At 48.4% G+C, this 17,315-nt stretch overlaps 1 protein-coding gene across 1 annotated transcript in view; it reads right to left on the bottom strand.

The window, feature by feature from the left end:
* RASSF3 (Ras association domain family member 3) overlaps positions 1–17,315 on the bottom strand; it is a 73,193-nt gene that overhangs the window by 10,006 nt on the left and 45,872 nt on the right. Inside the window, exon 2 of the mRNA XM_047065886.1 lies at positions 1,374–1,481. Within this exon, the coding sequence (XP_046921842.1) occupies positions 1,374–1,481 (108 nt within the window). The remainder of the gene's footprint in view (positions 1–1,373; positions 1,482–17,315) is intronic.

Raw genomic sequence — 17,315 nt, 5'->3', positions numbered from 1 at the left:
AAAAACCTCCTTTTTGGTCCATATATTTCTTCCTTTCCACAAGGTCAACTTACAATGCCAATTCGTGTGTTCATTCCTGTGGAAAGTATTATACGACACTTAAAATTTCTATCTATGAAACGAATGGAAACCTGCATGTTTTAATCTCCATGGCGGGAAGGGAAGAAGAAACCATGGCAAGTGGACTATTTCTCCTCTGATGAAAAACGCGTTTGAAAACAGAAATGTGAGCGTTGGAATGACGAAGCTGGGATCGTCTGTCCCACCCCCCCTTCCGGGGGAGTCCGCTGGGGAGGGGTTCTTTATCACAAGGGCTTGGATTTAAAGGCTCCTCCCCAAAGGTCAGAGATCTCAGTAGGGCCTGTCCTAAACGGGTCAGCCTAGTCTTTGCTCAGCTGTCAGTTCACGGTCAACAGACTGACAGGCCGAAGTCCAAGGGCCCTGGAAACCGGCAAAGGGATGGCAGGTGCCTCGAGGAAAGTCACCAAATGCGAGGACGAGGCACAGATGCCAGTCCAGTCTGTAGGCACATGAATACTGTGGCTTTGTTGCTGGCTCTCCTTGTACTGTCACTAAGCCCTGGGCCTCCTTCCTCCTAAACCCTCACCCCCGCTGAGCGTCAGCATTCAGTACCACACTGTTGAAGCCCGAAACGGCAACGTGTAGGACGCTGAGCACGACCTCCCTCATCTTCCACAACAACCAGCTGAGAGAAATCTTAGTTCAAGTATATTCTGAGCCATGGGCACGAAATCCTTTTGCTGACACTTCCAAACTTATCTGCACAAGATAAAACTTATCTAAAGCCTTATTAGAATCTGAGTCACCACCTGTATGTGAAACAGACAGCGGTTATACTCAACGCTAAACATCCTTTGGGGGGGGGGGGTCACAAAAACGTTTACAATAAAACTGTAAAGTGTCCACCGATGTTCAGCTACTTCAACATAGAACTTTACTTTGAAAGCTGCGGAAACACTCCACTTTACCGTCCTGCACACCTTGGCCATTCAACCTCTACAAACGCTACTCGGAGATTTTATTTATTTATTTATTTATTTATTTATTTTTTCAGCATTTATTTATTTTTGGGACAGAGAGAGACAGAGCATGAACGGGGGAGGGGCAGAGAGAGAGGGAGACACAGAATCGGAAACAGGCTCCAGGCTCTGAGCCATCAGCCCAGAGCCTGGTGCGGGGCTCGAACTCACGGACCACGAGATCGTGACCTGGCTGAAGTCGGACGCTTAACCGACTGCGCCACCCAGGCGCCCCTACTCGGAGATTTTAAAACACGTAGACTGTAGTACCAACAATTTACATTTATTTGCCTTTCGACCTGTGCCAACGTAGACAGTACTGTGGGTGCTTACCAAAGTCATCTTCAACTTGTCTGTGACGGCTAAGTTGTATTTGTGAACTTTCTCTTTGATTTCCTCTTTGCTGAGGTAATTGTGGGTTTCCTTCTCTTTCTCCACATCCTGGAAGGAAAACAAGGCATGCCACACATGAACAATCATAGAAAAAATGCAGGTAAGGCAGGATTCTTTATACAGTCCCCACAAGAACTCTGGGGCACTTCACCTCGAAACACACACGCAGACACGAACACACACACACCCTCTCACTGTCAAACTCTCAGGGTCATCCACCAAATATGGTTCTCATTCCTTCAGACTACCATCTTCCTGAGGGCTACAACTAATTTGTCAGCAGCTAATGGCAACGCTTCATTCATTATTATTTTGTGAAACCGCCTTTGCTAAATTTCCCTTCTGCACAAACACCATTCTCTCAGAGTGCCTGTAGGATTGACTACTTCCATTTATTTTATTTTTTTGAGAGAGAGACACAGAGAGAGAGTGCACACGCACAAGCAGGGTAAACGGGCAGCAGGATGGAGAGACTCCCAAGCAGGCTCCATGCTCAGCGTGGAGCCTGACGTGGGGCTCGAACCCACAACTCTGGGATCATGACCTGAAGCGAAATGAAGAGTCAGCCGGCTCAGCCTCAACCAACTGAGACACCCAGGTGCCCCAGGCTATTTCCATTTTAAACAATATTTAAAGACACAAACCAAAAGCTCCTCATTAGCAAATTCTACGAACTTTACGGTCTTTACAGCTTTATACCATATTTATAAGCAAAAAGTATGGCAATTAATCATGTTAACTGGCACTAATCAATGACCTAATTACACACAACTACCACAGGGTAATTGATCTTCCAAACAAATCGTCATGTCAAGATACAAGTAGCCAGATTTCCCCTACTCACCCACTCGCAACCCATCCAGTCTCGACCCCGGCTTGGACTGTCCACACTGTGGACGGGATTATAGTAAACCCTCTTTCCACTGAAGAATTCCATAACGGTTTCTCGTCTAAAGAGCTCGAGCAGTGCGTGATATGATGTAATGGCTAGATGCAATCACAGACGGCCAGACTTCAGTGTGCTGTGACCCCCAAGAAGCCAAGCATACAAGACACCTGGCTTGTGTTGCATTTAATTCTCCCAACAACCTAACCGAGTAGACATTATTATTCCGGTTTCCAAAGGAAATCAAGTTCTAAGTAAATTCACCTGCCAATAGAAACTTAGCGGTTCTGTGGCAGTGACAGAACTTCCCTGAAGCCTGGTTCCAAAGCCTACCAACCCTCAGTAACTCCAATTCCTGAGATCCCTCGGGAAGTGTGTGGTTTGTCCGGGGACACCTCAACTAGTTAAGAGATCAAATTTAATTTTAATCCGGGTCCTCTATGTTGCTTCCACTAACAAGAATAGGGGGCGCCTGGGTGGTTCAGTCCGTTAAGCGTCAGACTTCAGCTCAGGTCATGATCTCACGGTGCATGACTTTGAGCCCTGCATCACTCTCTCTGCTGTCAGCACAGAACCCACTTCGGATCCTCTGTCTCCCTCTGCACCCCCCCGCCACCCCACCCACCCCCCCCCATGCACTTGCGCATGCTCACTCTCTCTCAAAAATAAGTAAACATTAAAAAAAAAAAAAGTAAAAAAATAAAAAAATAACTTTACAGAAGCTTCAATGACCATTTCTAAGGAAATTCAAAACATATATTGTAACTCTCGGCTTGGCCCTGCTCTTTCCAATCCACAATTAGCTGGCCATGGGCCATAGCTGAAAAAAGATCATGAGTCTTTGTGTCGACTTTGATTTTTCAGTACAGACTGTCCAAAGACTCTTCAGAGCAAATACTAAACAGTGAACCTAAGAGATTTCCACTTCCTAACGGGTGAGATGTGGCACTGGCAGAGCTAGAGGGTGCTGTGAAAACCGTGCCCAATTCCAGCAAGATGGGGGCTCTGGTCCAGAGTCTCTCACCAACTAATCCCGTGCCCTCCACTCGTTGACCTGAGGCCACTCCCTCATTTCCTAGGAAATAAAGGGACCAGAGTGAATCATCTCAACGGTGCTTCTTGACCCTAACAGGACAATTTTGCAAAAATCTGACACTGCTCTCACTGGTGGGACCTATGGGGCAAAATGGTTCCATTTGAGGAATCAAGGCAACCAAAGACCCACCATTAAAAATATACAAAGTACCCAACTACACAAATACCGTAGCATACGTCCACCCTAGGGGCTTACCCCCTAAATAAGAGAAGGGGGAAATGGAGTGATTAAGAGCAAAGAGCAAGGTCAAGTCCATTTAGAATTTAGTGAGGTTTTTTTTTTTTTAAGAATCTGTGTGATTTTTTTTTTTAAGATTTTTTTTTAAGTTTATTTATTTGGGGGGCAGGGAAGGGCTGCAGAAGAGAGAGAGAGAGAGAGAGAGAGAGAGAGAGAGAGAGAGAGAGAGAGAGAGAGAATCCCAAGCAGGCTCCACGTTGTCAGCACAGAGCCCAACGCAGAGATCAAATCCACTAACTGTGAGATCATGACCTGAGCCAAAACCAAGAGTTGCTCAACTGACTGAGCCACCCAGGCTTTCCACACCCAACACGGGGCTCAAATTCACAACCCCAAGATCAAAAGTAGTATGCTCTACTGACTGAGCCAGCCAAGTGCCCCTAGTGAGTCTTAACTGTCCCTAGGCCACCTCATGTCAGCATTCCCAGCAGCTTGAAGAAAACCGAAGGCACTAGCTGGCCTGCAAACAGAAACTCACCCCAGCTTGCCCACAAAAGCATAGCTGAGACATACTTGTGCAACAGCTATCCTTCCTTCTCAGAGATTAAAAACCAAGGAAACTGAAAGGAACAATAACAGAAAAGAGTTGGGCCCAAGGACCTCCACGATCCTTTCAAGGCAAAACACCTTGTTATTAAAAGATTAACTGGAAAGTAAATCCCAGAGAAGCAGCTAAACCCTAGAAGGCTGGGACCCTGAGTCTTTTACTGAGATATAATGGACATATAACACTATTTGTTTTAGGTGTACATCATAAGGATTTGACATATGTATATACTTCAAACCAATTAGCCCCAGTTTAGTTAACATGCATCATCACTTCACATCATTAGGATTTTTGTTTCCTGTAAGAACGGTTAAGATCTACGCCATCTTTTTAAGTCAACTGACATAGCAATTGCCCACAAAGGCCACAGACCAAGGCCTGCTCACTGAGCAAATATTTACTGAGCTCCTGCTGTGTGCCAAGCGCTCGCCTGGGCGTGGGGACGTCAGGCACCACACCTCCACCCTCATGGCACTTATTGTCCAGCGAAGCCCGAGTCTCAGTGAAGAATGTCAAGGAAAAAAAGCTTCTGAAATGATAAAAGCAACGCTCTGAGTGGAGTGTAGAAGCAGGGGGAAAGGCACAGAAGTCACGAGCTCAGGCTGTGGAGTGAAGGACACTGGTTCCTGTTAGTATCAGAATGGGAGGAAGTCTCTAGAGCTGGAAAACTTCCAAATTGTTATCCCTTTAAGACCCCCCCCTTCCTCTCACATAGGGAAGGATCCCCCTGCCCTTCCTCCAAATACAATGTCTTTGGGAAGCTGGCCTTACGAGCAGAAAGAAGGAAAAAAACATGCAACACTGAAGGGACAAAGTAGGTACAAGGGTGCAAAAGGTAAAAATAAGGAGGAGCTTTTAAAAACCTGTGTGGCAAGTGCAAAACAGATCAAATAGTATAGACGTTAACCTTGAACTGCGATGGCAAGGACAGGAAATGGCATGGGGCGCAGCAGTCTGAAGTATCCTTATTGTTCTTGGCGGCCGAGGCGGTGACGCCACACCCAAGTACTTTCTGTCTGGGTAGTTACAGGTCCTCTTTTTTATAAGCCACCTTTCTTTTATAGTCTCCCAACCCTCCAGTTTCTCAGTTCTTCCATGAAAAATTATCAACCCTAGACTCTTCCCTAGTGTGTTCATCCTGCAAGCCCGAGGGCTGCTCTGGGGTTCGCTTTGGTTCCTGGGTGGGGTCACCGAGACGTTTCTCCACCGGTGAACTTTCTCACAGGGCCACACCCTGCCTCCCAGACGCGGCGTGGTCCTCGTGCAGCGTGGCCCCATCCCATTTTAAATCAAGACTGTCTGAGAACGAACGCACCGCTTTACAAACCTGTTTATACCCTTTCTTGCTAACTCTTCTGTAATTCGGCATTTTATCTCACCTTAAAATTTTAAGTCCAAAATATAACAACAGCAAAACAGAAAGCATCCAGGAGGACTGTGACCGCGAGCGGGGAACGAGGGCTGGACCCCTTGCACTGGGGAAGGCGTGTGGCCTCCGGCGTGGGCATACACGGGTCTGATTCACAGCTTCGCCACGTCCTCGCTGTGTAACCCAAGGCAAGCTCTTTAACCTCTCGGAGACCATTTTCTCATCTCTGTAAAACGTGCAAGCCAATACGTACTTGACAGAGCTGCGACGAAAATACGATACAACTCATTATCCGACAATTCTACTGAGTGCCTGCGGGCGGGCCACGCACTTACGGCTAGGACAGACGGCCGTGGCCACTGCCTTTCTACCTTTCGGTGGCTGACAGCCTAGTCAAGTTTGACCCTCTCCCGCCCCACTCCCTCACGTGTCTTCTTTAAAAAAATAAAACTACTGACCCTTTAAAAAAGCAACTAGCACAGCTTCTCTGATTGGGTAGGGGACGCCCCGGTAGACGCACGGTGCCTGATGACAGACGCAGTAGATGGTGTCAACACCTCCCAGTCCCACGGCTCTCGTGTGGAGCTGCTCTGACTCCTGGCCGGGTTTGAGGGCTAGCGCGTGTCAGTGGGAAAGGGTGAACTTACCGGGCCAGCAGGCGCTTACTCTAAGTGACGCTAGATTCCAAACTCACGAATTCCTACTTTCAAGCTCATCTTCCGGTGGTGGCAACTGGCAGTCACCTAATGATGTCCCGAACAGACGGGGATACCCAGTGCACTACACACGGAACCAGTGCAGGCCTGGGTATGGAACAAACCACAGGGACCCCGCAGGCTGTAACCGCACTGTCCGGGGGGCAACGGGCCCCCGCTGCAAATGGAATGCAGGGACAGCTCGAGGGGAATGGAGTGCTGGTAGTGACTTCTTTAAATGTCCTCCTCCCAGGCTCCGTTCCCACAAAGACAGCAAATAAAGTGTTGAGGACCTAACCAAAACAGAAAAATCTTCTCTGGGAGAGATCTTTCCACTGCGGTCACAGACAGACCTAAAAGCAAACCAAAGCAGGCTCGCACTTAAGCACCAGTATCAAGCAAGTGATTTCCAGCAGCTGGTGAGCAAGCAGTTAGGGGACTCCAAGGCAATTTCCAGAAGGTCCAGTTAGATGCTCCTGAACTAGGTTTTAAAGTATAACTAGCAGGGGGCGCCTGAGTGGCTCAGTCGGTGAAGGGTCCAACTCTTGTTGTCAGCTGACGTCTTGATCTCATCAAGGTCGTGAGTTCAGGCCTCAGGTTAGGCTCCACGCTGGGCACAGAGCCCACTTAAAGATTTTAAAAAATTAAAAAATAAAGGGGCACCTGGGCGGCTCTGTTGGTTAAGGGTCCAACTCTTGATTTCAGCTCAGGTTATGATCCCACAGTTCGTGGGAGCGAGCCCCACATCGGACTCTGCACTGGCAGCGTGGAGCCTGCTTGGGATATTCTGTGTGTGTGTGTGTGTGTGTGTGTGTCTCTCTCTCTCTCTCTCTCTCTCTTTCTCTCTCTCTCTCTCTCTCTTTCTCTCTCTCTCTCTGCCCCTCCCACTCCTGCTGTGTCTCTCTCTGCCCCTCTAGCTCCTGCTGTCTCTCTCTACTCCTCTCGCTCCTGCTCTCTCTCTCTCTCTCTGCCCCTCTCTCACTCCTGCTCTCTCTGCCCTTCTCGCTCCTGCTGTCTCTCTCCCTCTCTCTCTCTGCCCCTCTGTCGCTCCTTCTCTCTCTCAAAATAAATAAACTTTAAAAAACTAATAAAGTAGAATTAGCAGGGAAAAACTGTTCTGAAATGTCTTTTAGGTGTGCAGAACGGAAACCCTGTGAGGAATGTAAGAAAGGCCGTCACACAGAGCCAACCCCGCCAAGTCCTTAGAGGGTCTTTTAGGCTAGGATCGTGCCCGGCGAGAAGGGTCACAGGGGACAGTTGTGTACTTACATTAGATGCCTGTTGGGACATTCTTCACTTTTGGTACCACAACCTCTAAGATATAAAAGTAGACAGAGCAGACAGGGGAGCTGGGTGAGCCCAGAAAGTTCTCTCAAATAAGGAGCGGCACCGCTGAGAGACAACAGCACTTTCCACAACGAGGGAAATGTCCTATAACTGCTGTCCAAAAGAATAGTCACTAGCCACATGTGGTATCTGAGCAAGTAAAGGGAGACAATGAATTTCCATTTGAATTTTCAATAATTTAAGTGTAGGTAGTTATGTGTGGCTCGTGGGACTCCACCCGGCCATGTGAATCTGGACTGTAGTGGGCGCCGTGCAAACGAACAAGGTGGGGAAGCCCACAAGAAAGCAACGTGAACTCTGTGTTTTAAGTAAAAAGACAACCTTTCTGGGACAAATGAAATTCTCTTCCTGAAGAAAAAAGCAACTGTGTCCAGGGGGCCTGGTGCTGCCGTTCTTGACCTTAAAAGTACAGGGTGCTGCTTGCTGCCACGTTCTCACGGCACCAGTGTTGACAATCGGCTGGGTGCCACGTCTAGAGACTCGCGCTTATCTTGGTGAACGGCCTGCTGATTCACCCTGGCCAGTCCAGAGTTTTTTCCCCTGCCGGATGAGAAGATTTTTTTTTTTTTTTAACTGCGGGATATAGAGCTGGGATATATTACGTCCCATTAGGTGAGGTTCAGGGATTCACCTTGCCCACTGTAGGCTTCTCTGCACCCATAAAAGAGGTCTGCTGTTCAGGTTTCCGACGGCAAAGAAAAGGCAAGGGAAAGATGTCCCAGCCCCCTCCATCCTCCTGTTACGGAGAAACGCATCTCTGTTATCTCAGGGGAGGAAAAGCAGGTGGAGGGACGGGAGGGCAGCTAAGAGGACAAGGTCAATGCGCACAGTGCTGCCCAGTGGCCGGGTGCCAGGCTCCCCGAGTGTCCCCCCCAGAACGCTAATCCCTCAGCATGTTCTGTGGGCAGAAAGGGCTCCTCGCCTCCCTCTCCCACCCCCCTAGCGAGTCCCAGAGGGACCGAGATCTGAGAAGACCCGAAGGTTTAAAACGAAACAACACACACACAAAAAAACCCTGTATCAGTACACAGCAAGAAAACTTTGAAGAAAACAGGCCTGTCACAATGTTGTAACTGGGACATTCGTTAATTATGAGCAAATGGGTACATTACACAAGAACAGATACTTCTTTTCTTAATTATTCACTTAGTGAGTAGATTCTGTACTCAATTCTGGGATATTAGCACACATGAACCACATCTGTTGAACTTGACAATTTTAAACAACTTCTTTGTCCCAAGGCTACTTGTTAAAACAAGAGAACAGCACGAGAGCGTCGATGTGGGCATTTTAGAGGAGTTTTTAAAAAATGGGCTTCAAAAATAGAAGCAGGCAGCACCCTTATAAGGATGGAACACCATAGTAGGCTCGTCTTCCATGCACTTGAGAGGTCACTGTGCCACCCACTGCCTTTAAATTCTCCCAGCCTCACCCCTACCACTCCGCCACAAGCCACTGTGCCCTGAGAACACCTTGTGGGCCGCCTCCTCGAGGCCCACCCCCCCAGGAAGCCATCCTAGCCACAAGAGCCCTCACTCACCCCTGTATGTTAGGAACCCCTGGGGTACCCCATCCCTGCCAATTTAGCACTCACCACACACACCTCCACAGTTTGCTGTTTCCTATGTTTGCTCCTGCCTCCCCATGACCTGACAGCATTTTTAAGTCTTCCACTCACTCTGGAACACGATGCTGGAACTAGCTCGATGTTGGGGGGGCGGGGAGGGGGGGCGGGGGGGGGGTTCCTTTTCAACTGATTGATTCTATCTGGTCACAGAACCCGCATCTACAAGATTGCATTTACAACCCAGCCTCGCAACATCTTATCTGCACGAGGTTTTCTGTTTGCTTCTCCAAACTAAATGAATCTGCAAGGGCACACAAAAGGCCTTTATAACAGCAGATACAAAGTTTTACACGCTTCTGTTATGCATCTGCACCATCAAAGGAGACAGTCCTTCAAAGCCGGCCCCTTAAATACCCTCACACACCCGAGGCAGTGAGAGCAGGCACGGGCCCAGGATGTTAATAAGATTAATTGCAGTTGTGATCCACGCGAAGAGAGTTCCATCTGGGCCTTCCATGACCTCACTTTTTAAACCCCCTGGTTCCCAGTCCGCAATACCCTATATGGCTGTGCTTTCAAAACCCGGGTCGCGTGCCAATCGTCAAACAGCCACTCGTTTGTTTGGAGCCAGAAAACAAAGTTGGAGGTGGACGAGTCTCTTCAGAGTGCCCCAGCCTGAGCGCCCAACCTCAAGGGGTAATAGATTACACTCAACCTCAGCAATCCCAGTTTGACGTGCTTTCAAAGGGAGTCAATTAAGATGCTGTTCATTTCTGAAAGGTGATACATTTTCACAACTGGTTTAACTTTCTCAAATTCTAGGCGAGCTAGGTAAGAAAGAAAGAAGATTATTACAGCCCTCAGAGCCAAGCACATCCAAATCCAGCTAATCAGCTCTGATAATTAGAAAAACAACATGGCCGCAGGTGAGTCAGCAGGCCTGCCTCAGGCCCAGCTCTCTGAGGTCTCAGAAAGGAAGCCGCAGTGGATTCTCAGGTTTCCAAAGGAAGGTGGGTCCTCAAGGAGTTTCCCTGATTATTAAGAGAACATTGGACTATGGTCCCTGTCCTTTTCAGCAGTGAGTTTTCTAATATTTTTGTCTTCATTTAAGTAACCTCTACACCCAACGTGGGGCCTGAACTCACGACCCCAAGATCAAGAGCTGCACACTTTTGTAACTGAGCCAGCCAGGTGCCCCAGTTTTCTAATATTCTGTATTATCTATACCACTGTCCTAATCAAGTACCTACAAAGTCAGTCCACTGAGTATTAGGAAAATTAACTGGAACAATAATATGAGCGATCGCTGAGAAGCCAGGAGAGAAGAAAGACACTACAATGGCAAACGGTGACACAATGTCCACCCTAAATTCTAGATTAAATCATCTCACTGTTCAAGGTTCTAAGGGTAATTCAGCAGCCAGCCACTTCCTTTGGCTAAGAGCAATTACAATTGTGGCCTTGGAGCCCATCGTCACTAGTTCAGGTTAGCCCAGGGGCACTAGAGGCTCTTCCAAAGGTCAGATCTTGTGACTTCCACATCATTTGAGTGGTCATGGAACCCTTGTACCTTGGCTGTAAGGGGAGGTAGGTTCCGGAGAAAGGAAACAAGCAGGCTCATTTGGAAGTGAGCCAGACAGGAAGCGCGAAGGAATGCTGAAGCCACCAGGACCGGGCAGGTGGAGCCCATCTGGGAAGCTGAGCGGGCTCCAGCTCCACCTACGGCGGGAATGTGAAAATCAAGGGCAGAGGCTTACAAGCAAATAGGAGTCGTCACCTAATCTGAACAGGGACAGAGTGTCTCAAGAAAATCAGAAGTGCCTATAGGCCAGCACTCCAAGAGAAGTGATCAGAAGCAAGCTTATCTAAAAGATACCTGGTGTTCTTCCTTGCCATCTCTAATAGGAGTCTAAGTTGCCATCACATAAAAGATTTGAAAGCAACTTAAAGTTCTATGTTTTCATGTAACACAATTAAAAAGTGTGGATGACAATTTGTTGAGGAAGAGAATGTCCAGGAAGTCACATTTGACTCCGTAGGGTCTGGATTTGCAAATCCTCTATTCTTACCCAGTGTAGCCTTACTAATGCACTAGTCCAAACACACTTGTAAAGCTCCTTTCTCATATCGTCTGAGGAATAGGGAGAGACTCGTCGGTCCTTTCAGGCCAGATGTCCAGACCACGAAAGATTTTAATTAGACAAACTTAAAAGTCTGAAGGGGGATGCAAGCTTCAGCTATTTTCTATCACTCTTGTTCCCGTCCCCCCATCCCCTCTCCTGAAGTCTCCTTCTCTATGCTCCACTCGAGGTGGCTCTTTTAAGTCTGTTCCTAGCCCTTAAAAGGCTTAGCTGAAGTACTACTGTGTGTATGAGGACTCACTCTTCTACACCACAGGCAATACACAGAGGACAGAGAAAGATACCCCACTGCTGCCCTCCGTTCTCAGAAAGACACCTGTACCTCCAGCTCCACCTCAGCGGCCCCAGGTTTTGGTTTCATTTGAGGAATCACCTTCCTCCTTCCTACCAGGGAGGCGAAAGCACTCTGGAGTAATTAAAAGATGATAGAGCAATTCAAATAAAAATCTGGTGGATTATTACCTCGAAGGGTTTCACCCAGGAATTTGTAAAGACACTCTTTTTCTACAGAAATCCGCTCCTGCCCTCCTGCTTAGTTGTAGATGGGGTGAGAACCACAAAAGTCACAGGAAGTGTGTCAGGGATACAAGGCTGGTCACAGTCAGAGGTGTGGGGTGAGTTAGGACACCCAAAGAATGACCAGAAGAGAGCCCAGGGAGGCAGAACCCCGTGCAAAAACGCCCAGGGGCCTGGCACTCCTGGCCAACCTCACCCACCTCACTGAACCCAACCCCAGCAGTAGTGGGGTAAAGCAGCACCACTGCCTTTGAGGGTTCTGGCAATCTCTGAAACAGTTGACCTTTCCCTACACTTGGGTGGGGGGGAGGCCTTCTCGATACACCGCCCCCCCCCCATTCCGCTTCTCCTTCTCTTCTGCCCACTCTTCCAAAACAGGACAGAATTAGCCCACCCAAATCCCTAGGAGGGGCTGAGGCGGGGAGGAAGGTGGTCAGCAAAAGCCCTTAGTGAATCTTGTCACCAAACCCCAGACACCGTGCCACCCCATCACAACCTGACTCGGGATTCTTAGAATAAACCCAAAATTGGGTACCACTATTCTCCCTATTTTGCAATTGGAAAACAGAAGCTTACAAGGACACGAGGTTGGTTCGTGTAGAAGCTAAGTAAGGGTTGTGCCGGGTCCATCTGATTCAAAGCCCATTAAGCCAGGAGGAGGGGGAAACAACCAACCATGTGCTGGGACAGAGAAAGTGAGTTGAGAGACCCTCAGGTCTAGCACCGCTGGCTCCTGGAGGCTTAGTTGTTGTTTTATTTATGAGAGAGACAAAGAGAGAGAGGGAGGGAGGGAGGGAGGGAGGGAGGAGAGAATCCTAAGCAGGCTCCACACTGCTAGCGTGGACCCCCACGCAGGGCTCGAACTCACGAACTGTGAGATCATGACCTGAGCTGAGGTCAAGAGTCAGACACTTAACCAACTGAGCCACCCAGGCACGCCTGCTTAGTTGTTTTAATACACTGTGTTCAACTTGAATTGGGGTGGGGGGCGGCTACCAATACAACCCAGCAATTTATCAGGGAATTAGTAATCTGGCCAGGACCACAGAGAATTCGTTTAAAAATCAGAAACTGTATTCCCAGCATTAAGAAAATAGCTAAGTAGGGGCGCCTGGGTGGCTTGGTCAGTTAAGCGTCCGACTTCGGCTCAGGTCATGATCTCTCGGTCTGTGAGTTCGAGCCCCTCGTCGGGCTCTGTGCTGACAGCTCAGAGCCTGGAGCCTGTTTCCGATTCTGTGTCTCCCTCTCTCTCTGCCCCTCCCCTGTCCATGCTCTGTCTCTCTCTGTCTCAAAAATAAATAAATAAACGTTAAAAAAAATTTTTTTTTTAAAAAAGAAAATAGCTAAGTAATACTTCCAAATGTCAAGATGGACCATATAGGAGCTGTTAACATGAAGCCTACAGAAGAGTTTTTAATGGGAGGAGGAAAAAAAAAAAAATCAGAGGAACTGTACATCCACTATGACAAACTATGTGCCTGTTGGAAAAATGGAGTCACTTTTGCTAAGCCCAAGTCACCAAACTAAGATTTCATACCTAACTTACAGTTTCAGCTCCCCCTGCCCCTCCCCCCCCCCAGTGGAACCTCAAACTAGTCAACTTGGAATTACCTGGTCAGCACTAGTGAAGTCAGCAGCATGATAGATCCCTGCTGTCCCCTAAAGGAAGGTGACCTTGCCACAATCTGCTTTTTGCTTTTGTAACTTCCCTGTTAGTGTCCCCTACGCCCTGCGTGCCCCCCCCCAACCCCTGAAAACCTCTCATTTTGTACAGCTCTTTGGAGCTCCGTTCTATCTGCCAGATGGGATGTTGCCCAATTCATGAATCATTGACTAAAGTCAATAAGATCTTATAAAATTTACTCCGTTGAACTTTGTTTTTTAACATGCCTCAAAGACTAGAAAGAAAGATTCCAAAATGTTCACGGCGCTTATGCCAGTCTGGTGAGATCGGAGACGGTTTCTTCTTTCTACACAAAACTTTCACAAAATTTTCAAAAACTTCTCCGAGGTCTGCATAACTGTTAATCGTTAATCGGGGTGGGGGCAGGGCGGGGCAGGAATCTAGCAAGGAAATAAAAGACTTCCACGTATAAAAAAAAAATTCAAAATAACATTAAAAACAAAAGTAAACACAATGCAATTCAGCCCCCATCAGCATAAATGGACACACTTTGATGTGCTGACTGCGCCTGGGGGGCAGGCCACCTCTAGATAAACAACCCCACATTAAGAACAGAGGCACCAGTGTGGCAAGGCTGTTATCCATTTTCCCTAATGTTGGCAGCCAGCTGCACAGACACCAATGTAGGAAGTTGCTAGAGAGCAAACCAGAGATCTCCTAGGTAAAAACAGGCTTGCGGTCTGGGGAATTAAAAAAAAAAAAAAAAAAAAAAAAAAAGCCCCTCCAGCCACTCACAAAAAACGAAAATCTGCTACTGCCAAAGACTGTCAAAAAGAAAGCATAGGTTTTTAACATCACTCGACCAAGTCAACAATTTATAAATTAAAAGCGACTCTCCAAAAAGGGGGGGGGGGCGGGCAGGGGGTTCAGCATTTCAGTCGTCTTTGTTGTGGAGGAGTGTTCGTGTTGTTGGTATAACCTGAGGGTTCACACACCCTCCAGCTCTGTTTTCCTCCAGGCTTGCACAGGAAGCCCAAGGCCCGGAGGAAGTGCCCTCCCGCCCCACCTTTCCTCAGTGCTGGGGGGGGAGGGGGAGGGGGGGTCAGGGACCCAGCCGGCTCCACCAGCCACCAGCCAAGACCAGGTCGGCTAGGCCTGCAGGGGGGCGGGCAGGGAGCTCTGCCTGCCAAGTGTGGGCTGGAAACACACAAAAAGCAGAAAGCAGACTTGAGGGGGAAGAAGAGACACCGAACGTAGTTGAACGAACGTATGTTAGCATCAGGGGTCGAGACAGATGTGTGTGGATCACGGTGGCGTGGACTTCAGAGCAGCATTCACTAACCTGAAGACCTGGACAGGAAGCAAGTAGCGGACACGGAAAGAGGAGGTCACCGCACAGTGTTCAAGCCCGGATGTGCGCCTGCTTAGAGCTGCATTCTTTTCCCTGTGTGGGGCATCGCCTGCAGCAACCGTGTCCCTGAGGGCCCGGCACAGACTGTTTCATCCAGGACACCTCAGGAAACATGGAGACAGGACTCCATCACATTCCACATGTTCTAGACCAGCTCCCCTGCCCACAGATCTGAATGTTTCCCCTCTCACCCTTTCACCTAGCCCACCAATGCCCCCCAACCAGGAACCTTTTAATAGACCACTCGTACGTTTAACAAAACAACTTTAACACAACAACAAAAGACTTAAAGAACGTCCTAGAAAAGAAGTACGAACATTTAAGACTTGAAAGGCATTTGTTCCCCAAAGTTAAACAGGCCACACTGTTCAGTTCCTGACTACAAATCAATTCCAGGTGTGACACAAGTTCTTCTACGGTGGATAGGACACATGAAATTCTTTCCAATTTAACACTGTACTTCCTTAGGAACAACTGTTTTCCTCCCAAAATATCAAATTTACAATAGTCAATTTCCAGGACGCCTGGGTGGCTCAATCAGTTGGGCGTCCGACTCTTGATTTCGGCTCAGGTCATGATCTCATGGTTTCATGAGTTCAAGCCCCGCAGAGGCTCTGTGGAGCCTGCTTGAGATTCTCCCCTCCCCCTTTCTCTGCCTCTCCCCGCCCCCCCATCTCAAAATGAATAAGCTTAAAAAAAAAAAAAAAAACCCTCAATTTCCAAGTCCCACTCTGAGAACCACCTCCCCATCACCAAGTTTCCCAAGACTCTAAGCCAGGATTTAAGAGAAATAACTCGTGGACAGGCCTGGGGAGATTTGCATTGCTGATTAGGGGGAAATGGAGTACTGGCCCAGGCTATTAAACATGGGTTAGATCTACTGTAACCCTCCCAAGAGGCCTTGAGGTCGGAAGTCAAATCCCATTGTTCAGATACATAAACCAATGCAAAGGTCACAGAGGTAGCATGTGAACATGAGGCCTGGCCAGCTCCAAAATCATGCCCTTTCCATGCATTCCAAATGGCTTCTAAAGCCCAGGAGAAAAATCCGTTGCCAACTAGCTGTGTGACTTTAAGAAAGGATATCACCTCTGTGGGTGCCATTTTCTTACCTCTTAATAGAAAAGGAAGGCCTCCTCTCTCCACCCATGAGTCTGCCTCCTCAACAAGGGAGGAGAACAGCATCAGTGGGTCTGGAAGGAGAAAGCAGGAGTGCACGCGGAGTCCCCCTGTCCCTCTGTCCTCACCTGGGGGCTAATGTTCTGCGCTCACCCTGCAGAGGGGGCTACTACCCCCAGCAGAGCACCAGAGGCCAGCCTTGGGAAGGCCCTCTGCCCATAAGAATAAGCCACATTCTGCACACCAGCATCCTCTGCCGTCAGCCATGAAGGCAAACTTTGGCCTCCACCTTCCTTACCCCAGTCTTCCTTCTCAACTAACTGATCCAGAACTCAGGCCGGGAAATGGGGTGGCACATGGTCCTCCGAGAATATACCAAGAGCTGTAAAATGAGAACATTTCTAAGACAGAAATTCTACTCCTTAAAAGAGAAGCCAGGACCCCTCCCTTCAAGGAATTTGTAACACAAAGGGCACACTTTCGCACAACTGGAAAACAGTTTCAGAAACGGACAAATGCAAACTGTTGACCAAGTGTACCTAACTTTCACCAAGTCAATGTTTCCCATATGAGGCAGGGAAACCACATTTTTGGAAAGCACAGACAGTATTTTACAAACATAAACACACCTCAGAAAGGCCCAGTGCTATCTACGGCCCAGGCAGAGGAAAGGTAGGCAGGGAGGTGTTCTCAGGAGCCTCTCGGTCAGGCAACAGGCTTCTGTCACTACACCCTGACGCTGGCCACGATTCTGAGCCACTCCCAGCCCAACTAGCTTCTCTCCCCCTTTCTCTTCCGTTCCCACTTCCTTAATTTTCATGTGAAGAGACAGGTCTCTTTGTCAACACCACCAACAAATAATATTTCCCTTTCTTTCTGCTCAGTAAATGGACCAACTTTTTAACGGTGGACAAATATTTGTTAGGCGCCTAAATATTAAGCAAATAGTTGTATGAGGCACTGGGATACAACAGCAAGCAGAGCACAGGTTCTGCCCTTCGGGGTAGGACAGGGGTGGGACACAGAAAGCTGAGCTATTGAGAACGACAGGTGAGATGAAAGAGAGCACAGGAGGGGTGCGGGGTGGGGGGGGGCTCAGTCTGTTGCTTAAGCGTCCAACTCTTGATTTCGGCTCGAGTCTTGACTGAGCCCCTTGTGGGGGTCCATGGTGAATGCAGCCAGCTTGGGATTCTCTCTCTCTCTCTGCCCCTCCTCCCCACTCCATCTCCCCACCCCACCCCCGCCGCCCCCTCACTCTTTCTCTCTTTCATAAGAAAGCACAGGAAACACCTTGGGAAGGCCTCCTGGAAGAGTGAGCCCGAAGCTG

This window comes from Lynx rufus, unplaced genomic scaffold (assembly GCF_022079265.1).
Source record: "Lynx rufus isolate CCGP_SWC_20201006 ecotype Redwood Valley unplaced genomic scaffold, mLynRuf1.p SCAF_7, whole genome shotgun sequence".
NCBI lineage: Eukaryota > Metazoa > Chordata > Mammalia > Carnivora > Felidae > Lynx > Lynx rufus.
The sequence above is the reverse complement of the archived record's forward strand: the minus strand, read 5'-3'. Positions and strand labels throughout refer to the sequence as shown.